The sequence below is a fragment of the Bemisia tabaci genome, chromosome 10, assembly GCF_918797505.1.
Source record: "Bemisia tabaci chromosome 10, PGI_BMITA_v3".
In the NCBI taxonomy this organism is placed as follows: Eukaryota; Metazoa; Arthropoda; class Insecta; order Hemiptera; family Aleyrodidae; genus Bemisia; species Bemisia tabaci.
The window spans coordinates 34,432,703-34,442,958 of record NC_092802.1 but is presented as its reverse complement, the minus strand read 5'-3'; the positions used below and the strand labels follow the sequence as shown (position 1 = coordinate 34,442,958).

General features: G+C 34.9%; 3 protein-coding genes across 3 annotated transcripts; 2 read left to right on the top strand and 1 right to left on the bottom strand.

Moving 5' to 3' along the window:
• The first annotated feature begins 232 nt into the window (after positions 1-232).
• Positions 233-4,984, top strand: LOC109033701 (PRKR-interacting protein 1 homolog). Its single transcript, XM_019046423.2, has 3 exons — positions 233-575; positions 2,032-2,211; positions 4,055-4,984. The coding sequence occupies exons 1-3, from the start codon at positions 456-458 to the stop codon at positions 4,259-4,261; spliced, it is 507 nt and encodes a 168-aa protein (XP_018901968.2). The 5' UTR covers positions 233-455; the 3' UTR covers positions 4,262-4,984.
• On the top strand, positions 2,206-4,892 carry LOC109033699 (zinc finger HIT domain-containing protein 2). The gene has a single exon (XM_019046421.2). The coding sequence runs from the start codon at positions 2,318-2,320 to the stop codon at positions 3,476-3,478; it is 1,161 nt and encodes a 386-aa protein (XP_018901966.2). The 5' UTR covers positions 2,206-2,317; the 3' UTR covers positions 3,479-4,892.
• Positions 4,985-5,276: 292 nt separating the features above from the next.
• LOC109033700 (uncharacterized) lies at positions 5,277-10,076 on the bottom strand. The gene is made up of 3 exons (XM_019046422.2): positions 9,605-10,076; positions 8,268-8,483; positions 5,277-7,326 (listed from the first exon to the last, which is right to left on the bottom strand). Exons 1-3 carry the CDS (start codon positions 9,757-9,759, stop codon positions 7,029-7,031), a joined length of 669 nt encoding a protein of 222 aa, XP_018901967.2. The 5' UTR covers positions 9,760-10,076; the 3' UTR covers positions 5,277-7,028.
• Between the last annotated feature and the right edge of the window lie 180 nt (positions 10,077-10,256).

Here is a 10,256-nt window from a genome sequence, read left to right as displayed (position 1 = left end):
TTGTACTGTTTGGACCGGTGAAAAATAACTTTTACCCCACTCCCCCCTCTGCAAGAGTATGTTTTCAATTACAAGTAAATTTATCTCTAATTTTCATTTCGAGGGTGCAACCGGTCAAAAGTCGTAGGTTGCAAAAAAATCGGAAAATAGGAAAAAGTACAGGGCTTTTAGCTTTGAATGACCCTGTATTTACCACCGGCGATATTCCCAGTATTTCATCGACCAACAGTAAACAAAACTGTAACCTCAATTTTTTGTCGTTTGAAATTGCAATTTGCAGCGAACCGGGATGTTTGAACTTTTATTTAAGCTGTAGAATGAGCTTTTAAGCTTTTGGCTTGATTAATCAATTAATCTGTGCGTCTAGTAACTTGTAAATTAAATAAACCATTTTCGACGTTCCATTATACCTACATACTTGCTAATGAGCGTCCTGTGCTTGGTAAGCAAACAGCATGTCATCGTCGCCCAAACCGGAGAAAAGCGTCAATGATCAAGACAAAGAGAAGAAACCAGTTGTTAAAGATGCTTATGATTTGCAGCGATTGAAGCTTGAGAAGTTGATGAAAAATCCGGTAATGTCTTTTTCTTATTTTCCACAAGTTTTGGCGTTGCCTACAAGAACAGAAAGGCCGTAACTACGATTCTGTGATGTCACGCTAGTAGATGAAACTCGGGCGCGATTTAACATGTGTTCTTTTGGGAGAACGTATGACACATGTTCCTTTGGTGCCAATATCTTTTCAGGGGTTGATCTGATGCAAAAATTCACGAGAACCTTTTTAACAGAAAATTTCACATCAGAAAACTGCCAAGTTCATAAATGACATTGTCTGATAATTGAGGAAATGAAAGCTAAGCACGACTAGATACAGAAAATCGTTACCCCACTAATATCCGAATGCGCCGCTTTCGTAACTTTGGCCGATTGACAGCGGCTCTGATTGGTTAACTTAGCAATTACTCTACTGGTTTGACGTCACAAAACAGAGTAGTTACAGCCGCTTCATTCTAGTAGGCAACGGTTTTGGTAGCGGCTGGCAATTGCAGGGTTGCATGGTTTCTACACCTAAAATTTTGTGAAGTAACTAAGTACTTACCTAGTTCATTGAAAATTCCTGGAAAGCATTTCTATAGGTAGCAAAAGTCAGTCAAAGGCCAATAGTTGAGTTGACGTAAGAAGAGGATACCTGAAGCTAAGTTCAGCCTATCACCAAATCAACAGTGAAACTACCAGACCAAGTATCTTATATGCGGTGTTTGAAAATCTCTACTCCCACTTTATTTCTTGAAGGAGAACAAATCAACATAATTTTTTAAAATTTTCTAAGTTTTCTTTGCATACGGGTGAAAAATGACAGATATTTTCCAGTATTGGCGTTGCGTAGTTTTTCATTTAAAGAATAAAATATGACAGAAAGTCTGCAACGCCGCAAAGGTTAATACGTGGTCTGGTAGCTTCTCCGTCAAAATGCAGTCTCCCTCGCCTGGCTACATCATCAGAATCCACCTTAAGTATTGCTTCAGGTGGATCGCATTTTAGACATTGTCAAAACGAGTTTCTTTGCCATTTAGGGTTTAAATTGTCGGAAAAACTTGAATTCATAAATGCTTGCACTACACATGAAATTACTGTTTGGTGGAGGAAGGGCCAAAATAATTCAGAGTTTTCAGGGGCTGAGTTTGCACCCTGTGAAAGACAACCCATAATTTGACGGAATTCAAGAATTTAAATTTCTTTTAAGTTGAGTTTTTACTATCCTTAGGTGTTTTGTGCCCTTCTATGACTTGTGAAAAAATTAAATTAAATGTAATGTACATGTTTTTATCTCTTTTTGCCATTTATTTTTAGGAAACTAGATTTTGATTCTGGACAGGGCAGATCCAATTTTAAAACCAAAATTAATATTTTCCAAACAATGCGCATCCCTGGGCCTACATCTTTATTTGAAACAGTTTCCTGCACTCAGCAGCTATTACCAATGTTCGATTTCTCTTCATATTATGTTTGTATTTTCTATTTTCTGGCAGACTAAACCAGTGATTCTACCTGAAACTAGCAGAGAAAAGAAATCGCCTCATGTTCCTGAATTTGTGCGAAATGTTATGGGCTCTAGTGCTGGTGCCGGCAGTGGAGAATTTCATGTGTACCGTCATCTGAGGAGAAAAGAGCATTTCAGGCAGAAGTTCATTCAAGAAAAAGCTGAAAAAGTAACTTCTTTCATTAAGTATCTTCTATAAATTACAGTAAAATTTTATCTTTGTGCTTTGTGAGTGCAGACCTTCTTTCCCTTTGCCTACTTGATTAGATTGCAAAATGGCGGGCCATCAAACTGAAAATCTTGAAAGTATCATTACTTCTCCAGGCACCGTTCAGATGAGCTCAGAGGGAAAAACATGTTTTTTCTGCAAGGAGTCGGAAAGTAAATATGTATGTCCTCGTTGTGGGTTGCCGTATTGTTCAGTCGGATGTTACCGATCCGCTGAACACATCAATTGCTCAGAGCAGTTTTATCGAGAGAGTGTAGAGGCAGAGTTGAAAGATAGGAATATGAATCCAGGGCAAATGAAAGAAATACTAGAACGCCTGAAAGGTGCTGATGAAAGTGAAGATGAAGAATTGGATTCAGATGATGAGGAAGGTATAGATTTAGCAGCAAGGATGGAAAATATCGACTTAGATGACGCAGATGCAGTCTGGGGAATGTTATCAGAGTCGGAACGAGCTGAGTTCCAGCAACTCGTAAATAGCGGTGATATAAGTAAACTTCTACCCCCTTGGGAACCATGGTGGATGTATAATTCAGATGATAAACCAGTTCAAGAAGTTACTGACGAAGCATCTCTTTTCCAAAACTGTCCCAAAATTCATGAAAACATAGCAGGTTTTGAAAGTATGTGTAAAGTAGCGCCAGACGCAAGGGTTAAATGGAATTTAGTTAACATTGTAACTGCGTATGCTTATTGTGTACGGTATTATAATAATGAACATTTCAATTTCCCCATGGAGGCTGCAAATTCATTTTACGAAATTTCGAAAAACCTCAACAGCAACCAAATATTCCAGTCATTTGAACTTGCTGTTGACTCAGTCATTTGTGAATTGACAAGTGGTCGGTTCAGTGCTTCCAAGGAAAATTTAGCTGTGTTGAAAAGTGATGTCTGGAAAATTTTAGCTGGTCCTTCCGCAACTAGAAGAAGTTTTTATGTGATGGCAGCCCTGTCGGACAGCCATTGTTTATTTGAAGAAGCTTTGAGAGTATTGAAGCAAAAACAACCGAAGCCAAGCGGTCAGTTTAGTAAAAGATTTAGTGATCAAGATAGTCCATCCATAACTTTAGATAAAAAGAAAATTGCAATAGCCATAAAAAAATTTGATTATTATCTCTCATGGTCTCAGGATTTCTATTTTGGTTCGTTTGCCAATGACTTCAACAAACCTTTGGCCGCCTTTTCAAAATCTCTTGATGAAAAGTAAAATTTATTTCTGTCATGGATGGATGGGCTCTCTTGAACTGCTTTCCTTGATACGTTAATACTCTATTTTTATTATTATTATTATTTTTTTTTTTTTAAATGTTTAGTCCCTCTTGATGTTGTATAATACTGTTTTTAATAGAAAACTGATGGGTTAAGTTAGATTTGAATATAATTTGCTCACCTCGAGCTGTATCTGATCAACTATGATCTAAAATTAAAAATATGTCCCAGTAGGTACACCTATTCACCTGCTCAGTTACAGAAGTTGTCAAGAGATTATGTTGAGCAGTTTTTTTTCTCAAGAGTCAAGTATGATGGGACGTTTTTAATTTTGCGCATTGATGTGTTTTCAAAGCTGAATAATTTCAGTGAGCATCGATATTGTTTGAGACAAATGTTATTTGTAAATGATGTTGTCATCATGTATCTAAGTGAGTAATTTTTCCTTTTCAAAGTTTAAAACCAAGTCTATTTCATTATTTCTTTCTTTTTTTTATTCTTTTACCCACTTTTTCTGTCAGTTGAGCAATAGCCATAACTTTGTATGAGCAGCCAAAGGTTTCCTCTGTTTTAGGATATACTAGATGAGGAATATCACAAAAAGCTTGAGCTTAACAAACAACTTGCGGAAGAAAGGACAGCGAAAAAGAGGGCAAAGAGATTAAAAAAAAAAGCAAAGCGGAAAAAGAACCAAGGAGATACAAAATCAACTGTCAGTAATGAAACAAGTGCAAAAGATTCCACTGACGGGAACGTCTCTAGCTCTGGAAGTGATGACTGATACATAGTGTTATCTCATGATCTAATTTTACTATCAGAAATGTGAATCTAGCAAAAGAGAATTTTGTGTTTACTTTACTTCTCATTATATAAGAATATAGATAGAACTTAATTTAAGAGAATTTTCTTTTGGATGTCAACAATTGCACCAATTCTGGTATTGGCTAAGAATTGAGATTTGAATCCATCTTTTTTGATATCTTAAATGACCTATTTATGTCATTTTCCGCCAGCTAATCAGCAATAAAAAATTTCTTTGATCATATCCTCGATGGATTTGACTGTCTTTCCTCATGTTATTATGTAGTTATTTTTTACATCTTATGTTATCCATGGAAGAATAATTTTTCAATGACAGTATTTGGATTTCAATTGATAGACATGTTTTTCCGTGAAAGAATATCGCTCTAGATGCACTTTCTATCACTCTATCAACTCTTCTGCGATCCTTCACTCTATCAACTCTTCTGCGATCCTGATTCAATAAGCCTTTCAGTAGTACATATTCATTCCAAGTTTGTGTTTGATATTGGTAAATGGATAAATGTTTAAATTTGAAACTGTAAATAGTCTAAATCTGTACATAATTTTTACTTTCTTTCAATTTCATTTAAAATATCATTTATAATTTACCTTGTTCTGCATTATTTAATTACCTGTTTTTTAAGAAGATCAAGATTAAAATATTTTGCAAATGGTAATACAAGAATTTTCCATTACCTTTCTTTGATCTATCAATCATTTTTTTTTTCTTTTTCTTCATAAAATATAAGTCAGAAGATAACGAGTATTTTTGTGAACATTTTTGTGAGTATCGAGTAGCAGATGTAAAAATTCTCATTTTTTGTGATTACTTCTTTGAAGTTATAAATTTAAAGTTATTGAACACATCAAAATTAATTTACTTTTAACATTAATGAAGATTATCCTCTGCAATAAGGAGTTCTTCATGATTCCGAGGTGCTCAAAAAATTAGGAAGAGTTAATTTGAATTGATAAAAGAAAGTAACCAAATATCTGATTCATTAGTTCATTACATTTAGTTTTACATTAATCAAATTACATTTACTTTAGTTGCCTTACATTTATTTCAGTTTTACATTAGTTCACAACGCTTTTTGCTTGAATTCAAACCAAGGCTCGTGTTCCTTTTTAATATAAAAAGTACAAAGAACACTTGAAAAATGAACCACAGATCGCTTTAAAATCGTTGAGTAAATCAATGGTCAAAGTGCAAAACCGCATATCTCCATTCTGGTGTTTCAACATGTTAGCTCCCATTTTATTTTTTCAAAGAGAAACAACAAAACTGTATAGCTTAAAATTAATACAGCATCTTCTGCTAGCATAGAAGAAAAATCAAGGGAGCTTTCAAGAAATTATGTTAATTAGTTTTGCAAAAAGAAAAAAAGAAAAAAAATGAAGTATGATGGGAAGTCTACAACGTCGCAGATGGAGATACGTGGTTTCGCATTGGAGCCATTGATCTATAGAATGTTCAGGTAGGACTCCCCAAAATGTACTCATTTGTCCTAAGGTATTTTTTGAAAGTTAAAAAAACTTTGGTACTCGCAATTTGTTTCTTTTTTCTATTTTTCAACTTAATTTGGAAAAAGAAAAAAGTTAGATGAGAGGGAAATATTCCAATGGAGGAATTGAGTTGTATTGTGTTAAAAATAAATTCTGAAATAATTCCTTCCTCTACACTGTCATGTTAGGGAAAAATGAAGAATGAAATTCAAAAGTTACAAAATTTTTCCCGTTAAAATATGTACTCTCGAAGAAAGCTATAAACACTTGCTCTTTAAATTTTCCAAAACTTTACATTCAATTGCGAATAAAATTCACTAAAAAAATGGGAAGAAAAAAATCCATAAGTTTTCCTAAATATTAGTATTTTATCAAAGGGATTTGGGCAATTTTTGAACTTATAAACCATTCTTCTTTAGCATGGCAGAACTGCCAAGATAGATCTACAAGATTTTAGCTATTTTGTGCTAAACTGCTGTTCTAAAACCTGGAACTTGTGGTTGCCAATTCTGGCATTTCATTTGACTTCGTACAAGAACGTTCTAATCCCAAGTTTTTTTTTTCTCATTATTTTATTTTACAAAAAGAAGGAAATCATGGAGAAAAAGTTCTTCTCATTATAATTTAATTCAAATATATTCAAATAAGTAATAGAATAAGAAGAAGCTTGACAACTCATATTTTGATATAATACAAATGTTAAGCCTTAATTATTGTCAAATTTTGAAAGGGTTCTTCACTTATCACAGAATTTTTCAAATCGAACTGTGACAACGTTTCCGCTTAAAATAACTGAAATACTGGCTGATCTAGTAAACTTGGTTACTATTTACAAGCGCCCATTGTAGAGTTGACAGATATTAACCTAACTTCTGCATCAAGAGAGACTTCATAACTTTTCAAGCACAAGATAGGGTATTGCAAAGGATTAAATTACAGAACTTGTTGATTCAGCTATCGGCAGCTACGAGAAAAATCTGTTGGTTAGGTATTTTAAAAGACTTCAAAATAGTATACAGCAGAAGTTTCTGAAAAATCAATCATTGCTGTGCCAGAAAAGATGTGGATGTCCTTACAAGGCGAAAAACTAAAAAACTCACCACAAAACTATTATTTACATACTTTGAGTACTTGAAAGGAGCAATTCTACCGTATTGATCTTGATCTGGCACTGTAAAAATATAAGGTGTAAAATGAACATTTAATCCTCAGTATCTGTACTGAAAACTGAGACCTGACTATCTCATCACACATTTATTATTCTGGTCGTCTTCAGCCCTCACTACACTCGTACTCTCAGTTAGCTCCTGGACTTTCTTTAATTTTTCATCGCAGGTGGTTTCTGCTTTTTTCAAAATTGATGTTATTTCAGCATTTACGTAACTTGCTTTTTGTCGAATTGTGGTAACATCCGCACGAAGGCTCTCAGCTGTGGCCTCTTTAGCCAAAACTTTTTTCTCCAACTCTTCAATTTGTTTCAATTTTGCCATCACTCTTTGTGTCCGTAGATCTTCTTTTGTGTTTCCTGTTGGTCTCCTGCAAAACAAGAATATTGTTTAAAGTGAGAAAGTGGAACATTGAAAATTTTTGAAAAACATAGGAAGGAGTTGAGACACTCCAAAACGTCCCAGCATGGATGTTCAATTGTACAACATACCTCCTGGATCGTAATTATTCCGGAGGAAAAAAAGCAAGCAGGTAGAAATAAGCTTGGATTTCAAAACTGCAGACACAAAAAAAATTAATTTTTGAAAAAAGGTTCAGTAGTAGAGTTCATTGCTGTTAAAAAATAGCTTGCATTGGTTTATTTAGCTTCTTCTCTAGAAACTGGAGGACTCATATGCTTAGAATTTTTCTAGGAATCTTTGAAAATATTATGAAGAAAAAGGACATCTATGAAATTCAGATGAGAAAGAAAAAATATCAGTTGGCCCATTAGTTATAGCATAGATACGTTGATTGGTGCTGTTCTCTGATGTGACATTTGTCTCTTCTTTTATTTCTTAAACAGTTCGAAAGATTAAGAGAAAACGCAACTTAAGTTGCAAGTTTTGAACAATTTGGATTCCACTGCATTATACAGGGTGATCTAAAAGTCCAGCACCAGAGATTACCCTTGTAACTTTTGAAACAATTGAGATGGAGAACTGACAAATAGTGAGTGCTACTGGGTCAAAGGAGATGACGTTTGGGAATCCCAAAAATCTTAGGAAGACCTCTATGGAAAGGAAAACAGACCCTAAAATGTAGAAATGGTGCCAGGACTTTTGGATTACCCTTTATAGAAAAAAAAATTCTGCAAACTTGCCAAGGGCACCAAATCCTACAAAGACTTCCACCATTTTACAAATTTCTTAAATGAAGAAAAATCTACGTAGAGTAATATTACTGAAGGTTGGCTGAATTCTTCAAGTGAGATCAAAAACTGATAGCATTGCTTTACCTTCGTTGAAGGAAGATGGTATTTTAGTACTAACCATGCTTTTTCTCCAACATAGGGAGCATTTTGTTCCACAATTTGCGAGAGTTGTTGAAATTTTTCTGGAAAACCAGCTTCTTCTATCATGTCATCCAGGTCACTCATACACTTTGATTCAATGTTGGTTTTTAACATATTATGCATTTTTACTGCCGATCTGGATTTCTGCTGAAATACCTTGAGGTCAGAGACAATGCTGTTAAACCTTTCAAATCTGCAATGCAAAAAAATTAACGACATTAGTCTTACTACAGGATCATTGACTACAGATGCACAACGCACGTTCAACATATATTCTTATTGATATATTTATTAATTTTATGAAATTGATACTTCTGATACCCTGATGATGCACACGCATGGGTGAATTGCACAAATGGATCAGTTGCGCTGGTCACAGAATCGTGTTTTGATGCCAGATTCTTGTAAATTAGCTAATAATAATAAGATCCGTCCAAACGGCAACTTTCTACGATCAATATTAGCCGAAATATTGCCCTTTGAAAAGTCGGGTTTTTGACATCATCCACCGCGGTAGTAACACCCTTGGTTTTTTCCACCTTGCTTTCATCTGTCAGTGTGATGCACATTTGCACCAGTTACTTAAGGTAAAACTTGGATGAAAGCAAGGTGGAAGAAACCAAGGGTGTCACTACCGCGGAGGATGACATGAAGATCCCAACTTTTCAAAGAGCGATATCTCAGCTAATAATGAACGTAGAAAATTGCCGTTTAGACAGATCTCATTATTTTTAACTAATCTACAAGAATCGGGCATCGAAACACGTTTCTGTGACAAGCGCAACTGACCCATTACTGCAGCTTCTTCATAGTACGTGTCAAAATGGATTGGCCTAGGGCACTTCCAAAAACGAATCAATAGCCCATCCATCAACTGATAATTTTTTTATTCAGGGGCCGTACCTGTGAGAGCGATTCTTAAGAGGCTTGAAAAGGGTTTGAGTATGAAGTTTAAGGAAGGCAGTGTGAAGCCATGTCTAGAATTGGGCTAATATTTCCGCAGTGCTGAATTCTAGAAAGAAATGAAGGCAGGAAGGGTTCACCCAAATCTGACATGTTTTATACAGGAAGGATCACAGCTGCCTGATTTTTGCTTGACATGGGGAGACGGGTACATCAAAAATTGAAAAAAAAACCTGACTTCATACGTAGGTGGTCAGGCTAAAATTCTTGAAAACGCAAGTACAAAATAAGATGAAAATCCTGCTGACCCTACTTACTCTGCTGATTTGATATTAGTCAGCAAAACTTACAAGTGATTACTTCACATGATTTGAATTACAAATGATAAATGATGACTAAATAAACACTTACGTTACTCTGCAAGCTACTTCTTTAACAGTCTCCCGGACGCATTCCTTGAACTTCTCGAGACGGTCGATTTCCTTCTCATCTGGATCAAAATTGCTCTTCAAGAACTCAGAGGAAGCGGTGCGAATCAAATTCGAATGATCTGTATTTTCCACCATTTTTTAGCTGGATTCTTGAAATATTGTTGATAAATTTAATGGCAAAAGAGTGTGAAGAAGGCACCGAGAAAATTTAAAATCCTGTTTGATTCTGGACACAGCGGACACCTTCAAGCACTCCTAACTTCAACATTCAGTCACAATTTACCGAGGAATAAAAACCACAGAGTATACAGAACTTTTAAATGCAGAACGGGAAATTATTTTGCATGAGACATAGCATGACAAAAAATTAATTAAATGGATTATTATTAATTTTTGACTTACAAGAACTCAAAATAACGAGAAATTAACCTAAAAAACAAAACAAAGTAGTAAATAAACAATTACTTCCCGCCAAATAAGTTTGCCAATGAGACCAACCTCAAAATAAACTCACGATTACAGTCTTAAATGCTTGGCTGTTGTCCACCCATATCTCGAACGGTTACAAACATTTTTTTGAGAGTTATTTCTTTCTAAGTTTAATTTTTTAAATTATTTCTCATTTAGCTTTT

Excerpts from the sequence above, each read along its gene's own strand:
- LOC109033699 (XM_019046421.2), top strand. The coding sequence starts at position 2,318 with ATGGCGGGCCATCAAACTGAAAATCTTGAAAGTATCATTACTTCTCCA.
- LOC109033700 (XM_019046422.2), bottom strand. The coding sequence starts at position 9,759 with ATGGTGGAAAATACAGATCATTCGAATTTGATTCGCACCGCTTCCTCT. Across the intron at positions 8,484-9,604 it reads GAAGTAGCTTGCAGAGTAAC|ATTTGAAAGGTTTAACAGCA; the intron begins GTAAGTGTTTAT and ends TTTGCATTGCAG. Across the intron at positions 7,327-8,267 it reads TATGTTGGAGAAAAAGCATG|GAGACCAACAGGAAACACAA; the intron begins GTTAGTACTAAA and ends CTTGTTTTGCAG.
- LOC109033701 (XM_019046423.2), top strand. The coding sequence starts at position 456 with ATGTCATCGTCGCCCAAACCGGAGAAAAGCGTCAATGATCAAGACAAA. Across the intron at positions 576-2,031 it reads AGAAGTTGATGAAAAATCCG|ACTAAACCAGTGATTCTACC; the intron begins GTAATGTCTTTT and ends ATTTTCTGGCAG. Across the intron at positions 2,212-4,054 it reads TTCAAGAAAAAGCTGAAAAA|GATATACTAGATGAGGAATA; the intron begins GTAACTTCTTTC and ends CCTCTGTTTTAG.